Here is a 25108-nt window from a genome sequence, read left to right on the forward strand (position 1 = left end):
TAAATGCTGAAGGGAAAGAGCATGAGGAGCTTGACAGGAGAACTATATGCAAAATTTGATGTCTGCTGTAAAGGAAAAAAGAAAAGCAAGAACTATTGCTCTTGCACGTATTTAGGTGGACATCTTAACCCTTTCATAAAAAATACTTTCCCCAAGATGAAATTCAAACAATTTCATATTTCAGCAAATCGCCTTAGATACATTTAGCTGGATAGAAAGAAAAAAACTTCTAATAAATGCAACATCAGAAATTTTATTTACAAATATACTGTAATTCAACAACCATTCTCCACTCAGTTTGTGTAGGAAAAAAGTCATAGTTACATTTTCCAAATGGGAAACAAGAACTCTTCCCCTTAAACGGATTCCACAGAATATCACGCCAACACCACTGAGCAAACAGATTATTATTTGTATTTAAGTTTCAACAAAGCACATAATTTTAGAAACCAGCATATGGAAAGCAGACACATTTGTGTGCATTTAAATGCAGCTTGATATTAACCTAGAGAATTCACTTTCAGTATATGTCAAAAATAAAGACAGCAATTGCAAATATATATTTATATTAGCTATTTCTCTAATGCTCGTTTCAAGAGCTTAGAAACAAAATACCCTCTTCATATACCATTGGAAAGTCAACTAGTTGATTATAAGCCTCAAAAATATTTTGAAGTTATTACTGAAAATATACTTAATTCTCCCTTGTGCTCTCAGTACTTGAAGCTGAAAAAGTGAAAGCATTTTCCCCAGATATTTCCTTACTGCAATTACTCTCTTATAAATAAAAATAGATATATGAAGAATACAATGCATTGCTATGAAGACTAGACAAGCAAGAGTTACTCTTAGAAAAAACACACGTACACACAATATATATATTTATAGATCTACATCAGCAGCAATCACCTCTTCTTTTATCTGCAACAGTGGTTTCATATCTTCATTTGCTTCACATGGAGGTTGGTTGTCCAGCTGTTAGAGAGAGACACGAAAAAATGTAATTAAAGTCTAGCTACTGAAGAATCTTAGTGACAAAAATTAAAATTTCCAAGTTAAAAATAGACAGATAATGGTATTTCCAATACCTACTGAAAATGGTGACACAAATTCAGGTATACATTCTGAATCTAGCAATCCAAATTTAATGAACAATACAAATTGATTTTAATCCAATTATAGCACTACAAGTATTTCAGGCCAAGTAATATATTCTATGGAACATGCACCTTACCAAGTTTTTAAGAATTATTTTTAGTATCAGCATAGAGAAAAGGGTGATAGGTTTTCTAAATTTACCCTTTAATAATAAAATTAAAATTTGCTAAATAACTGTAACAATATTAAAAAATAACTTTTTTATCCTTTCTCTGCATATATTTGTGAGCATTTGCCAATACACCGGTGTTTCACTACAATGTTCCAAGTATAAACCACAAAATTAACATAAAATGTGCAACAATATCACACCATAAAATTACACAGTGAATACTAATAATTCTACAGTTTATCAAACCTTTTAGCCAATATGTTCATGTTGCAAACTAACGAATAATTAGCCAGGCTGATGTCAAATGCCAACTGCAAACAAACTAATCTGCATTACAGACTAGTGCTGTGCTGTCAGTATATTTTCACTGCAGTAATTACATAGCTGGTTTTTGTATTATTCAAATAGCTCATTTCAATTACTAATTACTCATTTATATAATTTATTCTGTACCTGCAAGTTCTTACAATTCCTGATTTACTTGTATCTCATACAATTATGTTTAGAGGTGCTCACTGGCCCAAGTAGATGCAGTCTGAAGGGAATAGAGCTGATTTCTCATAGATCAACTCTGCATCTGAAAGGCACTGCTGTGACTTTATGGACTGTAATGTCAAAGAGACTAAATAGCAGTTTATCCACGATAAAATTTTTGGTTACTTCCATCATCAAACCCCTGAATACCGTCTTGGCAGGGAATAATAAAAACCAGTTTTTTTAATTTATTCTCCCCCCCCCAGTACCAAACTTACTCAACTCATTCAGCAATTGTGCTCCCAAAAGAGGATAAAATAACATGAGCAGGCTCCAGATTGAATCTCCCACACATCTGGGTGCTTCAAATAGGAACATGGTCACGTTGGTGTAGCCTTGTCATCAACAAGGAGATAAATTCTCCAAACATTAACTCGGAGAGGTATGACCCAGTGCCCTGGATCACCTCCAGATGGAAGGGGGTGATTCTCCTCCTCCTTCCACTGATCATAGCGACACCCTTGCACTTAACATTAGCCTTTGTGAATGCACTGTTAGCGTCAAGGAGAAGTGCGGGATTTTCTGGTTTTAGCTTGGACACCACACAATCATTTCTGTGGTGCAGGCAGCTTTTCCTCTTCCTGGAAGCCAAAAAGAGCCTGAAAACAGCAACAACATCAGATGCAGAGCTTCTCTTTTTCTGAGCTAGGCCTCTCAGCCAGCAGGTGCCCAAGTCCTGCTCAAGCATTGCAGCATGAGTACCCTGTTCCCTTCACTGCCTCCTGGTCCACCATGAGAAAGATGTGCCAGGCTCATGAAGAAACACAGACATGTTTCCCAGGAATTAATTCAGAAATGCTTTCCCTTAGCTGAATTTTATCATTCTCACAAATTCTGTATTTGCTACATAAAAATAGAGCCATATAAAACTCCCGAGACTTGTCAAAATTAGGAGGTTGTCTACCATCATCTATGACAGCAGAAAAAAACCAACTCAACACCATTATTCAAAGTCTTAACATCATGCTCCAGTAAATCAGAATTCTGCAAACCATAATGAAGGAAAAAAGTTATACTGCACCTTTTAATTAAGATCTGTAAGTAAATCAATTCCTCCTGAACTTGTACCTAAATGAATAACCAATCACAGACCTATAATTCAAATAATAATAGCATCGCAAAAAGAAACCAGCATTTGTGCCACCTGAACAGGATAATCTAATAGCTTTCCAGGTATGCATTAGGATTGAATTAAAAACATGTTCAGATTACTTTTTTAAAAAATGTCGACAATTTTTCAGAAAGATTTCTCTGTTATCAAGACAAGCCTGTTCAGTAAGTGACAACTCCTTGACACCACTTTCTCAGATCTACAAAGGAAGCAGGAAGACTACACCGCAATGTCTGCTTGAAGCTGCTTAGTAACAAGGTGGTAAAATCAGCTACCAGCAAGTTAAGTTAGGAACGACTACCCTACAGAAGACAGAAACTGGCAATCAAACCTTGCTGAACCTACTCACTAATATACCAACTTAAAGCTAAACATGAAAGCTGTCAAGTGGCTCAGCTGTGCAAATACTTGAGCTTGTACACCACAGAGGAGAACTACAGTCATGCACACGGCAGTTGGATTGCCTTACTTTTAAATCTGATATAGCAGTCGTTGCAGAAGAGTTTGTTGTTTCGGATCCTAACTTCAGCTCCAGAGCGGGATCCCCCAAGGTCGCATCCACAGGCAACACACTGTAGGTTAGATGAATAATTAGCAACTCCTCACAAAACATTAAGAAACGAAAATGCTGTTCAAAAGCAGCTTGGATTAAGCTCAACAAAGCTTGAACCATAAACCCACAATCACTAGAAGCAAATGTGTAACGATTAGTAGATCTAAATGCAACCAACCCTGAGAAAATATTTTAAGGCAATGACTGGACAACGAATAGCAGAGATACACCAACTAAGCAAACATAAAGCAGACAGTTTTTAGAGATTAGTTCATTAAATCTAATTTGAACTTAATTTTCTCTGAAAACTAAAACTGGCTCGACATGAAAAAAATTTGTTCTCTAGATGGCAACAGCGATTTTGGCACAGAACACTTGGGTGTGCTACTTGCAGATTTCCATGTGGCACTATATGCTGCTGGTGTCCTCAGCCCTTTGGCACTCAAAGCAGCAAATACCGAGACAGCCCCAGTTTCCTGGGTTTGCATCATAGAAACAAGTTCTTATTTGGAGAGAAAGGGCTGATTTCATTTTTCTTGAATAAACACATGAATAAGGGGACTGACAGCTTTCATGCTAACACTGAACTATTTAACTATGGTGGCTGAACACATCTTTGTTGTGAATATGAATCACCTCTGGAAGGAACGTAACCCAAAACATAACACTCTCCTTACTGAATTTATGAAGCAAAGTACTTGGCGGACTCAGAAGGACAGATAGTTTACCTCCTTAAATGAGTAATTAATCTTTTGGATGGCAGTCTGTTCAACAGCTCATTAATCTTCAGAAATTTGAAAAACAGGAATTTGGTATTTTCTTATGTAGGAGCTACAGGTGGACTCCCTTGCACAGAATACAAGTTCTGCAGAAAGGGAATGATGACCAGTCCCCCTGGATTACTCCGGTTCCTCCTGCTCAGGCCGGCAGGACCAGGAAGAGCTTTGAGTCAGTCCTCTCTAATACTCCAGGTGATGCATTTGAGCTGGGCACAGAAGACAAGTGTTCTGAACCAGACATAGAAGTCTCTTTCTTAAAGCCATGGAAGAAGTAGGGTCCAACAGCACCTCCAAATCAGAGTCCAACTCCTCATCTGGTCCTAAGGCAGAGGAACTAGGAGTGCTTTCACATCTTTTGCAGGTGGGCATTTATTCTTTCAGCTCTGCGTACGCCCCAAGCAGACTGGAAATCATGTAACTATGTCTCAGTGCTGAGCACGAGCTAATAAAACCTAGCTTCGGACCACAGCTGAGTTGCACTAAACACAACTTCTGGTTTGGTGCTGGGGTTTAGCATGCTAGGTCGAACACTGCCAACATGCCTTTGCCTGGAAAACACCACGTGAACACTGCCTGCTAGGATTAGCTTAAAAGTGATGGGTCATCTTAAACGATTCAATTGCCAGGGTCCAGGCTGAGATTTATTTATTTATTTATTTATTTAAGGAGCTGGTTTCTCTGGAAGAAGTGGCTCAGGACCTTCTGAGTTTTCACTACCTATTCAGAGAAGGAAGAACTTTGATCTCCCAGTCAGTGTGCCCATCTTACTTGTCAAAGTCCTACTTGTTACCTCTGGCATTTAAGAAATACTTCTAGAGTTGAGTGCTAAATGCCTGCAGACAGGACTGCCTCATGGAAACATGCATGCACCACGCTGTCAAGAGTAGAAGGCAAAGCAGGTGATTAGTAGAGCCCCTGTGAGCGTAACACTGAGTAGCCATGCGTGCTCTTGATTAGCTCCTGTTCCTTCACGATGTGACTCCCAGCTCTCACCTTAAAGCAATGTAAATGATAACAAAGACCAAGAGACTCAATGATCATGGCTGCTCCTTTGCCCAGAACGTTATTACAGTATGAACAGATTTTCTTCCCACTGACTGACCTAAATATAGAATGAAAATCCTTAAAACCAGCTTGAAAAGGTTTAAAAGACAAAGAAAAGTTATCAAAGACTTTTTGAGATTAAAAATAAAAACAACTGGTAAAAAGTGGACTGCTTGGGGAAAATAAACTGAAATTATTTATCAAGTGTTATAATTTAGATCAAAGTTACATAGGAACAAATGAAGAAATTCTGTCACGTTCTTGGGAGATATTTCATTGTATAAAATTCCTTCTACAAATAAAAAGTACATTGTTAAGTTTAGAGAGTAAGAACACAGGTTTTGTGCTCCTGCCTTATTTCTTATTTGTGAGGAATTACTCCAAAGGCTAAGTTTTAGCAAGCACCCCTGCCAAGTCTCACCATCTGCACCTTACCAGATAACAGAAGGCTAGTCCTGCACATATAATATTATGTTAACGCTTTGAATGTAAGCCATACGGGGGTCAGTTTCCCTAGATCTACCAAGATATTAGCAAATGGAAGTGAGAACAAGATAAGCAAACATGGTTAAAAAGGTAACTTTCTTACATTAGAAAGAACATGGGAGCCTAGATTTAAAAAAAAAAGAGAAGTCAATTTATCACAAAGTGCCTGAGAGCATAAGAGCTAGTGAAGCACTGTTCACACTGTTGTTATATATAAATACATGTAATTGTGTAGGGGTGATTCTCTATAGTCTTATCCCCAAGGTATTTTTAAAATGTTTCAAGTACATAAAACAGCAGTTATCTACCCTACCACAACTGAATTCCATTTTTGTTTCAAAATATGTTGCAATTCTTGCCTTCTCCTCCTAGATTAAAACCAACATCCTACTCTGTAATTCTCCAGGGTCACGGGTTATGAGCATTCCTGAGTGCTCCTTGAGATATTGACCACATGCCAGGAAGCAGGGAGGAGAGACCAAGATGAGGGCCATAAAGCGTGGGATTCGGGAATCTTGTGTTAAAACAAACCTAAGAAAATAAATATCAGAAATGCCTTCTGGAGCAGACTTTTACTAATAATTTTGGTAACCAACATACGGCTTGGAGACTGGAGACGTATTATTCCAGTTCCTCTGGTTTTTTTAACCGATGTCAAGCACTGATGACAAACCTGGGGAGTTTTCTGAATGACTGGAGCAGGGAGGTAATACCAGCCCATACTTCCACCGTCCCACCCAGCCAGAAAACCGCAGGAACTTTTCAGACTTGTTAAAATCAATGTTCTGGGCAAGAACACTGCTGTAGACCACCATATATACAAGGTCCACTCTTCAGTGCAGCCTGAGGTTTCCACGTTCCTAGCAGAAGGGCACCCGCTCACCTGCTGCGTGTCTGGGACCCCGGCTGGGAAGCAGAGAGGGGAGACTGAGCCCGGGGGGCTGCCTGCGACACGGAGGGGGCTCTCGCAGCGGCGCCCGCAGGAGGTGCTTTGCTGGAGGAAGGAGTGCACATGTAGGCTCGGTTTGAAGTGGACACCGGGCGACTGAGATCTTGACTAGACGATAGAGATGAAGAGGAGGCAGACTGGTTCAGCCACGAGTGGTGCCTCCACGAGCTCGCTCTTGAAGAATCAAGATTGTCCAGAGACTCCCCTCTGTAACAGAGGTACACATACGAACGTAAGTGGCGGTACGGCTGGAGCAGAAGAGCTATATTCTGATTTTAAAAAGCTATCCTAGCAGTTTTAAGATTCTTCTCGCATGAATATGCTTGTCTGATCATCCTGAGCAATATTCTTCACGTAGTGACTTAAAATGTTTGAGCAGCAAATTATCCTTTGTGTCCAGTTCTAGTCTCACGGGAAAAAGCAGGCGAGGCACAAGAGAGGTGGCACTTAACCGCTACAGAATAAAGGCAAAACGCTCTTCACTGCAGCCTTATCAGGGTGAACCGTATCAAAATCCGCTGTACGGCAATGGACCTCAGATACTAGGTTTGTTTTTTGTTTTCTCCAAGGGATACCAGATCGAAAATAACAATCCACCCAGACTGGATAGCATTGTCTAGGTACAAGGTGTTGTCCCAAGAGCCAAACACTCTCCTGACTGATACCTCAGCTGTTTCCTAAGTGACAAATCCAACATTCACACCTTACTTAAACCAAGAAACTGCAGACTTTCTGACGTATTTCTGTATAAAAAAGATATACTCCTTAGCCATAATAATTAATTTCCACCATAAATTGTCATGTTGAAATTCTTAAGCACATCTGTCAACGACAAGGCACACTATTGATTTCCATTGCTGGTATACCAACCAAGAAATAAGCACCTAATTTATTTACAGGTCACATCCACATTCTTTACTTGCAAAAAACCATTTAACCCCAGCTGTAATACAGCTATTTTCTTCTATCGGTGCTGCTATGCAGTTTATCTTACAGCATTTCAGACTCGATTTGCTTCTGTGCTCTGTAATACGAGCTGAAGTTTAGAATAAACAAACAACAATATTTGATGAGAGACAAAGTTAATCTTTAACACGATTCCTACCTCCTCATACTATTGCTGTACAGACTAACAGGCTCCTTATGTATACTGGAACTGCGCTGCCTAATCCAGCTGCTGTCCGTGTGTAGAGATGTTTTCTTTCTCATTTCCTGAAGGATTTGCTGTCTCTCCAACTCTGCTGCAGACAGGTTGTGCTCCTTCTGAGACTTCTTCTGCGACTCACCCATGTTCCAGGACCTCTCCGAATACTTGCTCTGCGTACCTGTTTGGACAACATGAGCAAACTTCAGCTAGACATCTTAAGGCACAAAAGCAGTTATCATGCATTCAATACTCCGGCTCTAACTCCAAAATCATGGAGTGATCCTTCATCACCATATTCACAAGTTTCTCTACTTCCTTTTTACAGCCAGGTGACCAATAACAAACTTGGCAATACATCATTATTATTACAATTTTTTTATTTGTGTTTCCATTAATGTGGCCTTTTACATGATGTTTAACTTAAACACAAGTAGGTATTTTCCTTCACTTCAAGTGTATATCCATATACGTTTGTGTGTACAAATATATACACACATAAATGTATTTTTAAAAGGGCATGATGTCTTTTAGTGCCACAATTTAGACTCTTCCTCCAATACAAACTGAAGCACAGGTAGAATACACACTTGAGTGGTGGGTCACTTTCTTTCCCTTTAAAAGTTCATATTCTTTTTTTTCTGTAAGTTGTCCCTGTTTTGAAGAATTCTTTCCTTATTCAAGGCACTAAACACGTTGCTTTATCTTGCTTTATGTAAGTATATATGTATGTGTGGTGGGGGGAGAGGGAAAGGAAAATCTTACAGAAAGTCTCTTTATTATTTGGATGTTGTGTTAACTAGTCAGTTGAAATAAGATTTATAGTATAGATGGCCTTTAAAATTTTGGAAGGGGAAACAAGCCATCTTTCTCCAATATGTGCTGACGTGTCAGAAGGCAACATTTTTTTCTTTATTTCCTAGATCCAGTAACTATTCTTTACACTAAGACTAACTAAGAAAACTACTCAGCAGTGAGTCATTTAATTGAAATTTCAATCCCTTTAATAACTGCTCTGGCAATAGATTTGCTCTTGGTTTTATTGCTATAGATTACCATTTTAAAATATTGTGGAAGTTTACTCGCACATTATGTTCAGTGACCAGGCTTTAATGTGCGAAAGCACTGCTGTCAATATGCAATATGTCCTCTAATACACCATTTACTTTGCTATGATTGTTTGTGATTACTTTTTTTAACCATGTTTTAGACACAGGAATAGCTTTCAGGCATTTTCTACTCTAGCATATTTATAAATCTTGTTTGTTTGCTTTAACATTCCTCTAAAAACACAGTAACGTAACTGAAGAACAACTCAGGAAAGGCAGCAAGGAACTGGAGTCCAGAAAACAAGCCACTGTGACAGTATTGAGAGCTGACTTCCAGCTGTGTTACTCCTACACTAACAGAAGTTAAAAAGAACAAAACAGTTGTATTAAATACATTAGCATCTTGGCATGTGTGGCTTTTTTTATTGACAGAGTCAACGTATCAAGAGCATGTAAATCTTCAATGATATACCTACATGATTGGTTTAATCTCATATAAATATCAGTCATCTAAAATTCAGGCATTTAAGATCTGTGTGTAATCACTGTTATGGTCTTCAAGAGAGCAGTTAATCATATTTGTCCTAGGCCTGTATGTTAACTATATGAATTTCCTCTTGCTATTGAAAATTCATTAAATTGTGGCATGGTATGAATTTGAATTACAATGCAGCTATCAAAAAGCACTTTGACAATTAATTTTCTTAGGATGACTACATCCAATACACCTTTTTTAAAAAAAATACATTTTAAAAGTAATAGAAATTAAACAGTAATTACCATTTCTGATTGTGTTGAATTCATTCAGTTCCGAAGTTGACTTGGACTTATTCCTAAGGATATAGAAAACATTCATTTCTCCACCTCAACTAGAAGACCTCATCATGGACAAAGATTTCATCATTGCAGACCACAGATACACAGACCCTTTTTTCACCACCCCTCCCATCAACAACTTATGCTGTACTTAAAACAAGAGACAAAAACACCCAAAGACCAACAGGATATTAAGAGGGAAAAAAGATGTTAATATTTAGATCTCAATAGGTAATAACCGATTAAAAGTTAAAATAGTGTAGTGAAAGTTCCTAGCACTTCAGGTATGAAGGACCAATCATTGTATTTGCTTCAACAAAAACATGTAAAAACCAAAGTCCTTCCCTGTGGAAGCTTTGTGAAGACTACAGTCAGACAGTCAAAGAAATTATAACTTTAAAAGCAGGTCTATAAATGATTTAACTTCATGAGAAACTTAAATCATACTTCAGCACCATTACTAGACCGTAAGCAAAACATCTTCTCAAATACTGCATGCAGATTGTTCTCGGGAAATTTATTATTGATTATATCCACCAGCATAATTTTTAAATGAGTTTTAGCCAAGAAACGTCATTCAATATACAGGAAGACAAATGGCAAAAAGCTGGTTTTCCAGCAAAAAGTGCGGAGCAGGAGCTTCAGCAACACCTCTGTGCTCTATTATTAGCGTCAAGTAATACAGCCAGTTTCTTAGTTTAAAATACCTCAGAAAGGAACAGAAATCCTTTGCTGGGTCACAACTCAAAGCTGCTACATTAATGTGTTTACACATGCAGTATTGCCTGCATAGAAGCATTTCGAGGGAGTCTTGTCCTTTGTCTATAGATAGATGTTGCATAAACTCCATCCTATTTGCTCCCCCAAGTTCTGATTGTCTCTCCTATGGTGCAGACCTATTCTACTATCTGTTTGAGAAGATGCAACAGTTTCACAGTTGCTTGTAGTAAACAGGAGCTCCAAAGAGCAGGTCCGCCTTGCCTGGGATGCTTTTAACACCTGAGTGTCCTCCTCACATGTATATCCAAGATGTAACTATTTAGTGCAGGCACCTTCTAAAGTTAGATTTAGATCTTCCGTTAGTAACAGATCCATTAGTTGTACCGTGAGAGTTTTGGGGTTCCTCTTAATATAAAAAAAGGTATGCTCACTTCAACTATAAGAACTGAGTAAACGCACAACAGACATGATCTTTCAGAACTACTGTGGGATACCATCTAAGGCAAAGGCTTGAGACAAACATTCTGGATTTAAGGCGCTTTAGCATTTTTTAACCATAGCCCAGTTATTAAAAGAGAGAAGAAAAAGCTGCCTATTCAAAGAGTCCAAATCCGCAGTGGCTAATATATTCTATTGAAATAAACCAAACCAAAACCAAAAAAACCCAACAATAAAACCCCCAAACAAACCCCCAAGCAAAAAAAAAAAAAAAGAAAATAGCAAACGCAAGAGAGTGTAACTTAACAAGTGGCACATCTACTATCTTCCTGATAAATAAGCTTCTGCTGCTGCCACCTCTCACTTGCCTCCCTGTTTACTCTCTCTTAAGTTGCACAATCCTGACTGGGATGACTGCACCTTCGTTTGTATAGCACGTTATGACACAACCACAATATTATCTGAAATTGTTTTCCAGCCAGATGAGTCTAGTACCACCCACGTATTTACTTCCTTACAGTTCTGCTTCTCCCAGTACAATCCTACTGACTGACTAACTGTTGTTTACAGCACAGTGCATAATTTGCCAAAATTTTGGCTGCTTGTTTTCTCAATATGAAAACATACCATAAAAACTGCAGAACACAGCAGCAATACAAAGTATACACTTAGCTGCCATGGCTAAAGTTTATTGGAAGTTTCAAAGCTTTCTGACAGAAATGGTGATGTTACAGTCTATGCCAAGATTCAGTATCACACATACCTGTCAGCAAATGACTGGCCAGGTTGCTCCTCAATGGTTTTAGAAACTTCGTAACGCTCATAATGCCTATTAAAAAAACCAACACAAACCATTATGTTCACAGAATCATAGAACAGTTTGGGTCGGAAGGGACCTTAAAGCTCATTTAATTCCACCCCCCCTGCCATGGGCAGGGACACCTTCCACTAGACCAGGTTGCTCAAAGCCCCATCCAACCTGCCCTTGAACACTGCCAGGGATGGGGCATCCACAACATCTCTGGGCAACCTGTTCTAGTGCCTCACCACTCTCACAGTGAAGAACTTCTTCCTTGTGTATAATCTAAATCTGCCTTCTTTCACTTTAAAGCTGTTACCCCTTGTCCTGTCACTACATGCCCCTGTAAGTCCCTCTCCACAAAGTCCCACTCCCTCTTTCATATACAGAAAAAGACATACATAGACATAAATATTTGCAACTAAAAATATTCAAAACAGATCCTTAAGGGAAAAAAATGAAAAAAAAAAAAAAAACCCAACCCCAAACAGTTAAAGTTCTAAGGAGGCTTAATTTTATCAGCCAGAAACATAACTAACATGAGAAGGCAGAAAAAGAAAGGTTGTCAGAAAAACTGCCTAAAATTACATTTTTGTAAGTGACAAGGAATCCAAACGTGAGCATGCCAAAATGGTTAATACTTATTGCTGAAGATGTTTCAACCTACCTATCAATTCAATTTCTTATTACCTGTCAATAAGAGGATGGCCAGGTCGATCCTCTATTGTTTTAGATACTTCATAGCTCTCATAATGTCTAGAAGCAAAAGACAGATATAAAAAATACGTATTAAACAAAAAAACATAGTCTAGAAATTGAGCGAACAGTAAGTATACATAGAGAAAAATCGAGAAAGTTCAGATGTGTTTGCTAGAAACATGAAAATACATGAGAACTCCCCCACCCCAAAGACTTTTTAAGATGCTGCAAAAATTACAAGTATCAGTATACGATAGAGATTATCTCATCTGTTTCAAAGCCAGGAGGTAAGCTTTGTCCAAACACAGCAGCTCTCTAAAAGTTACACCTATATTCTAGAAAATCGTATAGGTGCAGTTTGTAACCCATAGAGAAACACCCACTAACTTCCACGGATAAAGCTCTTCCAGCTGCCTGTCCCCAGCCTCAGTGCTCTTCGCAGCAAGTATCACACCTTCACAGATGTTTATATAACATATCAGATTTCAAGTCAGATCTTTGGATATCACTGTAAAGCAAACATTTAACACCAGACACCAGGCATTTTAAAACCCAGTTTCACTGGACTTGCTCTTTTACTACTAAGCAAAAGCACCCTTGTCTAGCAAAACACCTCCTTTGAAAGCAACCTCAGCAGCAATGAAATCCCCTGGGACTAAAGCATGTAGCAAAGATTTAGATATGCAGATATTACAGCAGCTTAATAAATTACCGCACAAAGTCCTATTATCTTGCGATTGGGGCAAGCTAGTACCGTAAAGATACCCTGTTTCAGCTGCCAAGAAGAACCTGTTCAGTGTTTGTAACAACTGTGCCTCTGCTTTGCTCAGCAGGATCTCAAGCAGCAGTCATTTACAATGAACTGAAGTAACTCCAGGTCTCACAATCCTCCCTGCAAATATATGCAATTTTATAATCATATTTTCTTCTCCTAAGACTTAACTTGATACCATGCATTATTTTCAGTCACCTCTTTTTACTTATATAAGAACAGGGGAAAATCCTCAAGAGAAACAGCAAAGCTAGTCATACACATGGCAGTACACTAAATGCACAAGAAATAAGGAAAAGTTACTGGTTTCGTCTGTTTCAGACAAATTAATCTCCCATGATGCCTGTAATAGTAGTCTGTAAACTTCCAGGCAAGAACATGAACTTGTAAACTAATAGTTGGGGTTTTTTCTGGGCTTTTGTTCTAGTTTGGTTTTAGGTTTTTTTGGTTTGTTTTTGTTTTAAACCAAGCTGCTGAGGAAGTTAATGAAAGGAACTTTTTCATGCCTAGAATAAACATATCCACAGTAGGTATTTCTAACAGGCTATGATATCTAAGCCAGTATCTTTTCACTCATATACCACGATACCACGATGATCGACAAAGTAACTCAGCAGTGCAATTAAACTTTATTGTTGCACTGTTGAACTAAAATGAGAGAGGACTCTGGAAAAATCAGTCACACATTTGTTGTAAAAGAGTTAAGTTGGTATTTCTTCTGAAAGCCCTGTATGCTGAGCCACTGGCTCTCAATTTACAAGCTTATGCAGGGTTCTTACAAAATCTTCACACTGAGTGCTTCAGGTCATCTTTGATTTGGCTCTAAGTACTGTATTTACACTTCCTATTTAAAAAACGAGCTGAAGTGGGTAAATAGAGCACTTGATTCATGGGGAAAGACTTCGTCTTATGCCTGATCCTTCTACCTTTATAAAGAAAGGCTATCCTGTGGTATCTTGCATTAACTGATGACAGTACGAATCTTACACGAATACCCTCATATATTCAGGACGTACACACTCCCATTAGAAATGCATGTGAATCTTTAATGCAGAAGGAAGAGAGAGTACACCCCATCACAAGCGCACACCTTTGGTACTGAGACGTCTCCACTGACACCTCCCTCTGCCTTTCAGCCCACTGCCTCTGCTCCTCCATCTCTGCCCGCTGCCTCTGCTCCTCAGCATATTGCTGTTCTCTCTCTTTACGTTGTCTCTCAAGCTCCAGCTCTTGGAGTTCCCTTTCTTGCTCAAAACGCAGGGCTGCTTCTTCCTGGATCCTCCGTTCCTCCTGAAGCTTCCTTCTTTCTTCTTCCTCGCCCAGCAAGCGTGCCGCCGGCTCCCTTCCTCCATCTCCTTCTGGCTCCTCAAGAGTATTCGCTTCAGGGCTTGCTCTCCAGCTGGACACAGATGGAGCCCGTGCAGGTACAGATGTTGTGTTTAAGGTTAGAACAGTCTGCTCCTGTAGCAAGGAAAAAAAAAAATTTTTTAAAAAAATCACGTTTTTAGGGAAGGGACCTGGTTTTTAAACAGGTTGCTAAGAAAAGTTAATTCATTCTGTGAGGGAAGACGGTGTAAAAAGCATCCCAAACACTTTCAATGCAAGACCCAGGGTGAATTTTGGTTTCATATTTTGAGTGCCTGCTAGCACATTCTCCTAATGCAAGAGCTTCATTCCACATAGCAGCCTTCATTCCATGGGCAGCGTGGCCACAACTATGTGAAACATTCTGCTTTCTAAAGTATCGCTTACATTTCAGGCCATCCCATCCCCACTTAAATACCCATGGAAAACAAACTCTTCCGTGATACCCAGCATTTCTCCCTACTCTTTCGACTTAGAAACCTGAGATGTACCTAAGAGTGTATAGACAAAGATATACACTGCACATGTATATCGGACCAATGAATTTCACATGAATCCTCGTGTGGAGGAAACCCCCACCCTCCTTCATTCTCCTATGATTTGAAAGTCAAGCCTCAGACCTACCACTCTATGACTCTTCTCTCAAACACGAGAAAAGGTCTTTCAGTGGTCAAAAGATGTTTTAGTTGCAGAGAACAAATACTGTTTACAGGTCCATCCAAACCTCTAATGATAGAAGAAATATCAAATGGTTTACATTCTTGTACAGCAAAGTCCTCTAAGAGCTCAAAGAGCTTTCTTATTGAAGTCCTAAGCCATAAATTACAGTCTACTTATTCGTGACTGTATGAACACAGCTGATCTAGCTAGGATGCCTGAAGCAGCATTCGCATAGCAATAAAGAAGAGATGTCTCAGACACCTCCCACACTCGGGAAAAAAACTGTTCATCTTCCCATAAGCAACAGCCACAAAAGTCAGCACCTAGAGAAACTACACACATTCAGTGTTTTGAAATACATCATAGCAAATCTGAAATTGATTTGATATGTAAATTTATCAGAGATAGGATGCACCAGTTGCCAGTAACAAGCCAGGCACTTACGAACATGCCTCATAATGAAGTATTGAAGCGGAAATCCAACAATTAGCATCAGGAAGTAAATATACAGCAAAGGTGACCATTTCGTTCTGGTCACAATAATTAATACATGACGTAACTTTTTCCCAACGTATTTCTGGTCTTAGTTACCTAACCAATCCATAAGGAAAAAAAGCCAAATTCAACAGGTCTCAAAACATGCCATTTACTCTTTCCTTCACACTTTTGCAACCTCTTTCTACCACATCATAGACAACAATTTATTTTCCAAAATGAGAAGATAAAAGATATAGCAAAATAAGTTATTTGCCTGCTTGCATGCATCTACTATAAGTGAAGAAAGCCATCATGAAATTAAACAGTCAAAGGTGAAGCCATATTCATAGCCTACCTCATCAAAATACTTGGAGCTCTCTTTTTCTGCTTCTTGCTTAGCTCGCAGCCATTCTTCCCTCAGTTTTTCTTGTTCCCGTTTGTATTTCTCCTGTTAGGTTAGATTGAAGTTAAACACGCAAATCAGAAACATGGTATTTTTTATTTGCATTAAAATGTACTACTGGTATTTAATGTGGTTTTTAACAGATCAGTGTGGTAAAAACGTGCTTGAGCTCTACTAGGACATTAGGTCCGCCACAAGTGAATGAAATCCTACCTAGCTCAAATACAATCCAAAGGAGTTCTGCAACTGATTTTGGAGAACCCAGGCTTATTACACACTAAGTCTCATAGCAACTGACCTCACATCTGTTATATTCCCCGTCTTACAGTTTAGTTCCCATTTAAACAAAAATCAGCTATCGAAGGTATTTCTTGAAAGACAGAGTGATTATATTTAACTTGGAATTGGGCACATTAATACAGTAAATATACAGTGATCACTAAGTGAAATATGAGGCAGTAATTTGGTTTGAGCAAGAACTCTTGGTCTTTTGGAATGTTACCTAAACAAAAACCAATTTCTGGACCTCCAAATTTGTCCTATGACTGGATTTGGTATGAAATCAATGTCATGTCTTAAAGCATTACTCAAGGTACACAATAAACGTACAAGGTACACCACTAAACATTTTGGGAAAAGCAAAATATTTAATGATGTCAAAAGTACTCTTTCTAAGATGTTGGAAATAAGCAAAGAAGGACTTCGCTTCCTTTCTCTGTTATTTGAAAACTCATTACTAGGATCATGGGGAAGAGAAAGAACACTATTACTCTGGCCAAATTTACTACTTCAGGACTAAAAAAAGAGAAGCAAAGAAAAGAAAAGTGATGGCAGAGGGCTGAGAGTGCTCTCAAGAAAGGCGAGCCAAGGTTTACATTCTTTAAAGCCATCTCTTCAGGCATCAAATAGAGCACCCAAACCATAAGAGAGACCACAAATATGTTTAGGAAGGCACAGTTCTTTCCTTGCAGAGTTTGTAAGCTAAAAGGAATGACAAAAGATAAACATCCAAAAAGCAACAGAGCTGCTACACTGTACTTTGACTTCACAGTTTTCTGCTGAATGCACCAAACTTATTAGGAGGACTTGTGAAAAGTAAATGATGTTCGCAGACATCTCTCCTAGCCAATAGACTTTAGATAATGAACTTCAATTTAATTTGCAGAGATGTGTCTTGTTGAATGTAGCTGAATGGTCTTATGTTTCATTGAGCTGAGGTCTTTACTGAGAGGCGTGCTTGGTTTTTTTGTGCTATCCTAAGATGACAAACATTGCCCCCTCCCTCTGAAACACATCCCTCCATCTCTAGCAACTGGTTATCAAGGTGGTTTTGTGTTAGCAGATTCAAATTCCTGACTCAGAGGTCCTGGGAACCAGGTTGATTCCAACTGATTAGCTGATCGCTAAATGACAGGATGCTAGCAGGCATCTAACCATGGCACTGGCTGCATTCTCTTCATCTCTGAATATAAGGCAATATCACTAATTGAAGGTAAAACTCAGTCTAGAGACAATTTTCTTAAGGGGGAAAAAATGAAACTCATTCAAAAGTGAAGACTACTGCCCATTAGGTCTTTGATTATCCTTTAAATTCTGTTTCCAGCAAAAGCATACCAGCCTTGTGATGACCAAGCACTTCTGGCTGTAGCGAATGCTCAGTCTGGGTTTGATTTCATGAAGCTCACTAATGCATTGTCTTCTTCTTGCTGAAAAATTGCTAGTGTGTGTAACTGTGCAGCCCAGCAAACATATCTGAAAGTCCTCTTAGGCCATCAGTAAGAAGAACTGCAGAAGTCACGTGTTGCTTCTCCTCCTTTACAGTTGTTGCACTGTCCTGGTTTCAGCTGGGATAGAGTTAATTGTCTTCCTAGTAGCTGGTACAGTGCTGTGTTTTTAAGCTAGGTATGAGAAGAATGTTGATAACGCTGATATTTTCAGTTGTTGCTAAGTAAAGTTTGGTCTAAAGTCCAGGATTTTTCAGCTTCTCAAGCCCAGCCAGCGAGAAAGCTGGAGGGGCACAAGAAGTTAGGACAGGACACAGCCAGGGCAGCTGACCCAAAGTGGCCAACAGGATATTCCATACCATGTGATGTCATGCGCAGTATATAAACTGGGGGGAGGGTGGTGGGGGGATCGCTACTCAGGGACTAACTGGGTGTCGATTGGCAGGTGGTGAGCAATCGCACTGTGTGTCATTTGTACATTCCAATCCTTTTATTATTACTGTTGTCATTTTATTAGTGTTATCATTATCATCATTAGTTTCTTCTTTTCTGTTCTATTAAACTGTTCTTATCTCAACCCATGAGTTTTACTTCTTTTCCCAGTTTTCTCCCTGATCACACTGGGCAGGGGGAAAGTGAGTGAGCGGCTGCGTGGTGCTCAGTTGCTGGCTGAGGTTAAACCGTGACATACACCCAAGGGATTGCCAGCCTATGATTATGAAGATTAATTATACCTGCAATAAACGGTCCTGCTCCTTTTGCCATTTTTCCTGTCGTTTTCGTTCTTCCTCTTGATCCCAAACCCGACGACTGGGAGCACTAATGGATGGGACTGGGAGCTAATATAGCACAGAAATGAAATAATATTATCTTCTTCCATGTTACCATGACTCTACATTTTAAAACTTATTTTTTAAACTGAGAAATAAAAGCTATTACAAACACTGCAGCTTTATAGTCACAAGGACATAAATTATTCTTTTCTCCAAAGGGATGGAAAGCAACCGTTCCATGACACATTAGAAAATCTTAGTCAGTACTCTCAGATTTGATCACAATTTTAAAGCAGTATAAAAAGCAATAGAAAGCAGTGGGCTTCTTGAAAAGACCAGGATTATACAATTAATTAGTAGTTTGTAAATAGTACTTACATCAGGCATTGCAGGCTCTGGGCCTCCTGTGAATTTTGGAAGGCAAAAACCAGAAATCATTAGAACCATATATACTCACTACTGCAAGACTTGTGTAAATGTGGGAACTCTTAGCTTCAGACTAATTTTTGTTTCCTTAGTAAGCCATGCTTGCATTTTGCCCTACTGAACCTCCTTGAGGTCAGAATTCATTAGCTGCTTTCAACTAATGTGCACAATTGCTTAAAAGCTTTACATGCTTACAAGTGGCATCAGCAATTGCTTGAATTAGCAGTACATCTCCCACTGTGGCAATACAGAGGTTCTTTGCTACACCTCTCCTATTATTATTGTGAAACCCAACTATTTAGCATGACCAATACCCAGAATGCTGCTCCAGGGTAGAGCAGCTACTCACTTACTGCCCTTGACATGAATTAAGAGCAACAGACATCCACAGCCAACTTCTCTACCACAAAACCATGTATTACCCCTTTCCAACTGTCCTCCTTTCCTACTCTAAAAAATACACTTGAATGTGGTGGACTTGTCACCATTCACCACCAACCTTATGCTATTTATCATGCTTGGTGTTAGCTTGTGCCAAGATACTTATTAGAGAGAGGCGTGTATTATGATAATGTATCGGAAGTCGAGAAAATGTGGAGAAGCACAGATTTAAGTATAATCCTTTCCTAAGCATCATCACTTTTTTGTTTGTTGCTAGCGTACCTCGCTGTCCATACTTCAGATTAAAAAAAAAAAAAGCATAAAAGCAACAAGTTGCAACAGTTTCCTGAAGTATGACCACATGAAGTGGAGAAAAGGTCAAATTTAGGACACAAAAGACATCTAAGGAGTCACAGACTAGGGTCCAATTTATATATGCACAATTTTGTCTTCATTGTTAGAAGGCAACAGCCACAGTTACAATAGGACAAACAGACTTGATCCCCTGTAATTGCGCCAGGAGATGCTAATGGGAGGTACAGGCAGCACTTATGTTTGCTCCCCTCTTCTCTCACCCCTGTAAGCTTATACTAGCCTGTACAGATTTAGAAAAAAGAATCTTTCATATCACTGTAAAGCTAATGTCAAAAGTTTAAAATGAACAAAACTGTACTGAGCTTACACTCTAGAAATACGACCTTCTCCTCCCCATCAAGCACAAGTGAAATACTTCAAATATTGCTACAAAATTTATTAAAATAAACCCCAAACTTCATAGGCAGTCTTTAAAAGAAACCCCCCAAAACCAACAAAACAACCAACAACAAAATACCACCATATTGCAGATACAGTGCAGCAGAAGTATTTAAAAGCAAACAGAACCACAAACACAGATCTCTGCTGTGGCACTTCACATATCACTTATGGAAAAAACAGAAGCCATCACCACTGAAGGCAAAGTCCTGGCCCCCACTAAAATCACTGGCAAAATTCACACTGAACTTCCAGTGGGCCAGAATTTCACTCTTTCAGGCTACAGCAAAACAGCAAGGCATACATAGTCTGAAGACAGCATTAGACATACAACATTAGTGGAAGTATGTGAGTTGTGACATGCAAAACACCAAAAAGCAACCTACAAAACCAAAATTGAGTGCCTTATTTTTTGCCTTTAAAAGCTAGCATATTCAATTCAAAATTTATATTGGTCTTCTTGGGATCTTGTGACATCACGACATAGTAGAAAGCCAGCAGCTGCCTTTTTCCACCAATTTAGATGAAAGCACAGAGCTGCAACTCAAGATAAACTCAAAACCAGAGTTAAGTATTTTATCAACAGCTCTTTGAGAACTGTGCTAAGCCTCTGCTGGAATATTCAACGTTATTCTTGTTTTGTAGGTAGTAGCAAACCTGAACAAAGTGTGCTACCCTTCTTGCTTGTACCCAGTGAAAAAAAGTATGAACAACATAGAATAGATTTAAACAGCTATAGAGATAAGAGAACACACAAAGACCCATTACCACAAAGGTAGACCCATGAATTGTAAGAATAACCTGATGACCCTGGGGAAAGAAGGGAAATTAATTATGTTGCTTCGTTGTAACTGCAACAAACAATGCTGAAGAGGTACAGTACCCAGCACCAGACTTGTTAGGAAGAGTGTACAGCAGGAACAATTTCATGGAAGTACATGAAACGTTAGCTCTTTGGTTTACCTTGTTCAAAAAATTGTGACCGCCTTTTTAAGTTTTTCAAAGAAATAGGTTCAGATGCTATTTGAAAAATACAAAGAATACAAACAAGTCAATGAGGTGCTGTCTTATTATTTTTTTTTTAAATGACTATCACCACTGGATAAGAAACTTTTGTTAGACCTCCAATCTACAGCAATGTCACTTCAGAAAAATAAAAAGCCCCTGAAACACAAAGGAAGTCTTAACTTTCTAACAAACACAGTTTTTAGTAGGTTACGTCATATACTGATTAGTATTTCATTTTATCACTAACAATGTCCAACCATAACAACAGACAAGTGTCAAACTTGGACTCAGACTCTCCCTGTCTAATTTAAGCCTCTTCAACTGAGATGCCAAATTGGATTTAGGAGCCTAATCACCATTTAAGGCCATCAGAAAGGCATCTCCAGAGGGCAACTGATCTCTTGGGGGAACTCTTTTATACACTGCCACATGCATTCAAGATAAAATGAAATCCAAAGTTCCCATTTAAGGATTATTGTTCCATTAGGAAGTATACGTACCTGGTTTCTCTCACTGTCATCAAGTAAGGCTATAACTGTTTACAGCATCGTAAGTAATTAGTATTCATACCATCAATATTATTCTCCAGGAATAAAAGTAAAATAATAATAGTAAAACAACCACTACCCCCAAAGCCTCACAACTGAAAAAGGGAAAGAAAAAAAAAAAAAAAAAAAAAAAAGAAAAAAGTTGAATACTCTTTACACTCTTCCTGAACACTGAAATAAATTGATACTTATACTGACTCAGCCTCCACACAGTGCAGTTGCAATTACAATAAATTGTGTGCCTTCTCCTTCTCTTTCACGCCATACGACACAGTAAATTTACAACCACTAATGCAGACATGGGGGGTTTGTTACTGCTTTGTTGTCAGTTCTCCAACTGCCTAGCACATGGTGGAAGCAAACTACACCCAGTTTGGTTGCAACTAGATCACTGTGATACCTATCTAGCTTTCAGTTCATTAAGGCCTCGATTCGCCCACTGTATAAAGCTTGCAATGATTACAGGTTTAGTGTCTCTGCTTGTTCCAAACCCACACAATTAGCAGATGAAAAGCAACAGTGGTTTACCTCTTTGTTCGTTAGAGCTAAGATCTCCTTGCATTCCATTTATCAATTTTGTTTCTGTATCCTGAAAAAAAAATACAGGGCTTACACTCATTAGATTTGTGGAAGTTTATCCAACTACACGTCCCCCCTGACAGGAACTGTGTATCATGAAACACTTCAGAACACTTTCCACAGAAAGATAAAAAAAACTATCTGAAACTTCCTGACTGCAGGCATTTGAGGGGATCAATAACCAGCTGTGAATTGGTGGCAGAAATAAAAACCATTAGTTTGCAAGAAAACGCCAGAAGCTGAGATCTTTCTATTTGAGCTCCTTGGCAGGCAGGGTGTTATTTGAAAGCGCATATACACTTGTGCTTCGGGGCTGCAACTTTCATTTGCACTAATACAGGAGGTAAAAGTCTCTTCTACAGAATAAACTCTCTCTACAGTTTAGTTAAAACATGATCTGCGCATATTTTAATACTTATCACTTAGCAGCATCCACTCACAAATGGACAGTAGCAAGTCTTCAAAGCATCTTATTTACCTTAATACGTACACAGCTACATCTCTGTATTTGCAGTATCCTACATATTCCTTAAGCAAACCAAGTAAAAAAAAGATTTCCAGGGTTTTTTCTCCATCCTCCCCCTACCAGGGCATTACATTTTTACTTTTTTCCTACCCCCAAATACCATGACCCTTCAAAAACATACTTACAGAACTTCGAAGGCTGCTGGAGAAATCTCTTTTTGTTGATATGGTGGAAACATCTGAAATGTGTTCTCCAGAAGTTGCATCAATCCATTTATTTTCAGATGTACCTATAATGTTGGTAGCCATACTGGTGAGATTGAGGATTTTATGCCTTACATGTGGCAGGGAAGGCTGGTCTTTGCCCCAATCTTTTTGGTGTGTGGAGGATCAAGAAGTTAATGTAGACAGTAATGTCAAAGAACAGAACAAGAGTTAGTGAAAACACATTAAAATAACACACAAAAAACACATAACAGAAGAGGGAGAGACACAAATCAGGTGGAATTTGTGAAGACAGGAAAAAGGGCTTTTATGAGCAGACCGCCTTCCCCACAAATGCAAGTGTTAGTCATAAGCCAGGTAAAAGTTTACTAGAAGTTTTGCTAACATGGACTATAGAAGCTCAACATTACAGAGCAATTAGTACTCATTGGAAACTATTTCATTAGCATTAGTAAGGATTGAGGAAATTCTTCCAGCTTTACTCACAAAAGGTACAGTTTGACTCATACACTGTCCAGGGAAGTGTCATTTTCACTGTGCTCCTCAGGAAACACACAGAAGGCAAAAACAAAGGCAGTCTAAACTAAACTAGCAAAACTGATGAGGTGAAGACAAACCAATCTTCTCTCAGACTCCATCATTTCTCCCACCAACTCCCTAAAATTTATTCAATGAGCTCTCCACTAACTTTACTCTTTGTTTGTGCTAGGCCCTGTATAAGTTGTGATTTGTTTCCTGCCTCTTACCCACCCCACTATTTTTTCCCCCACTTGCTGGCAACTTATTCTACCTTGCTTCCCACTAAAATAATGTTTTGTCTTTATAATGTGAAAGAAGTCATTGCTCACAGTTCCAGCTCTGGAAAATTCTTTCAGGACTTCGAAAGGGTATCCTGACCAAACCCACAGCAACTCTAGAGATACTACAAAGCCTTCAGCCAGGATGGAAACCCTCACTAGCCAGAACAGGTAGTACCATTCTGGAGAGATTACAGCACCATAATATTTGAGTCAATGGTCAAAATCATAGCACAGAGGTGCTACACACTCACAAGTTCATATGCCACCCAAAACACTCCCTGGAAAAAGCAACACAAGAACGTCCTTCCCTAATGAAAAAAGGAGCTGCTGACTGAAGGAGAGAGGGTCTAAAAATTACTTTCCTCTAGACACTAGCCCCTCTTTGTTTTTGTGGCATGGCAGGAAAGAAAACATTATATTCCCTTGTGTGGTGGTTACACACTTTTTTACTAGTGTATCCTCTCAGAAACAGGCCAGAGCACAAGAGAGGTCAGTAGTTCAATGCTTTGTAGAGTTGCTTGTCAAGACATTTCTAGTGCACAAGTAGTTAGAAAATAGCCAAGTTGTGTTAAAATGCAACAGACATGCTAGTAAACTACTTTAGCTTAGATACATATTACTACTGTAAGGGTAATAAGGACTCTCAGCTGTCAGGTACAGCAGAGACAAAGCTTATTTGCCTTACAGAGCATACTGTATCTGCCCGACGAAACAACTCACCATTCTTTCCATATCGTCTGACATCCATCACCAGGTTTCCAGTTTCTAGTGCTCTGCTGATGGCTTCTTCCCACTGACTATAGTCCATACGTGAAACCTTTGTGCCATTGATAGCAATGATCTCATCATCTACATGCAGCTGACAAAGTGCTGCAGGGCTACCTGCAGAAAGCAGAAGAAAAATAAAATTACATCTCCATTCACAATTATTTTTTACCACAGTTGTGACTGAATGAATTTTTTTTTGGTGGATATTCAGAAAGTCTTTGAAAAATCTAGTGCACTGTGAATAGAAGCTCAGTAAACTCAATATCAAAGTAGTGTTTCAATTTGAAACTTAGGAAAATGACTTGGACTTGCAAGCATTCACATTCTGGCTAGCTCATTTAATAAACAGCCTCTGGGCCCACTCCTGCCTCCACTAACTCACCTTTATCATCTGGGATAGTGAGAGAGAACGCGTGCACTCCACAGTGTCTGTAGCCAACAATTAGCTGAAATTCAGCCAATGTTTGGGTAATCCTTTTATTTGCCCAAAAACCAGGCTCGCTTTGTTAATTCTAATAGTAGCTGGTCTTCTCATATTCTTATTTACATTTTCCAGGCTCTACTGACAAGAACAGGCTGCTTTATTGCTT

General features: G+C 39.0%; 1 protein-coding gene across 9 annotated transcripts in view; it reads right to left on the reverse strand.

The window, feature by feature from the left end:
• Positions 1-233: 233 nt before the first annotated feature.
• LMO7 (LIM domain 7) overlaps positions 234-25108 on the reverse strand; it is a 136044-nt gene continuing 111169 nt past the window's right edge. For 4 of the 9 annotated variants that reach the window (XM_049815901.1, XM_049815894.1, XM_049815902.1 and 1 more), the window contains 16 exons: positions 24471-24632; positions 22912-23096; positions 22210-22270; positions 21089-21145; positions 18944-18969; positions 18527-18631; positions 16021-16113; positions 14254-14624; positions 12383-12448; positions 11657-11722; positions 9700-9752; positions 7832-8051; positions 6661-6933; positions 5241-5349; positions 3385-3487; positions 234-975 (listed from right to left, as the gene is read on the reverse strand). In XM_049815901.1, coding sequence (XP_049671858.1) covers positions 953-975; positions 3385-3487; positions 5241-5349; positions 6661-6933; positions 7832-8051; positions 9700-9752; positions 11657-11722; positions 12383-12448; positions 14254-14624; positions 16021-16113; positions 18527-18631; positions 18944-18969; positions 21089-21145; positions 22210-22270; positions 22912-23096; positions 24471-24632 — 1973 coding nt within the window. In that variant the 3' untranslated portion in view covers positions 234-952. Of the gene's footprint in view, positions 976-3384; positions 3488-5240; positions 5350-6660; positions 6934-7831; positions 8052-9699; positions 9753-11656; positions 11723-12382; positions 12449-14253; positions 14625-16020; positions 16114-18526; positions 18632-18943; positions 18970-20893; positions 20936-21088; positions 21146-22209; positions 22271-22911; positions 23097-24470; positions 24633-25108 lie in introns of all 9 variants that reach the window. The other 5 variants (XM_049815900.1, XM_049815904.1, XM_049815895.1 and 2 more) reach the window with 4 other exon arrangements.

The sequence above is a fragment of the Accipiter gentilis genome, chromosome 13 (assembly GCF_929443795.1).
Source record: "Accipiter gentilis chromosome 13, bAccGen1.1, whole genome shotgun sequence".
NCBI classification, from domain to species: Eukaryota; Metazoa; Chordata; class Aves; order Accipitriformes; family Accipitridae; genus Astur; species Astur gentilis.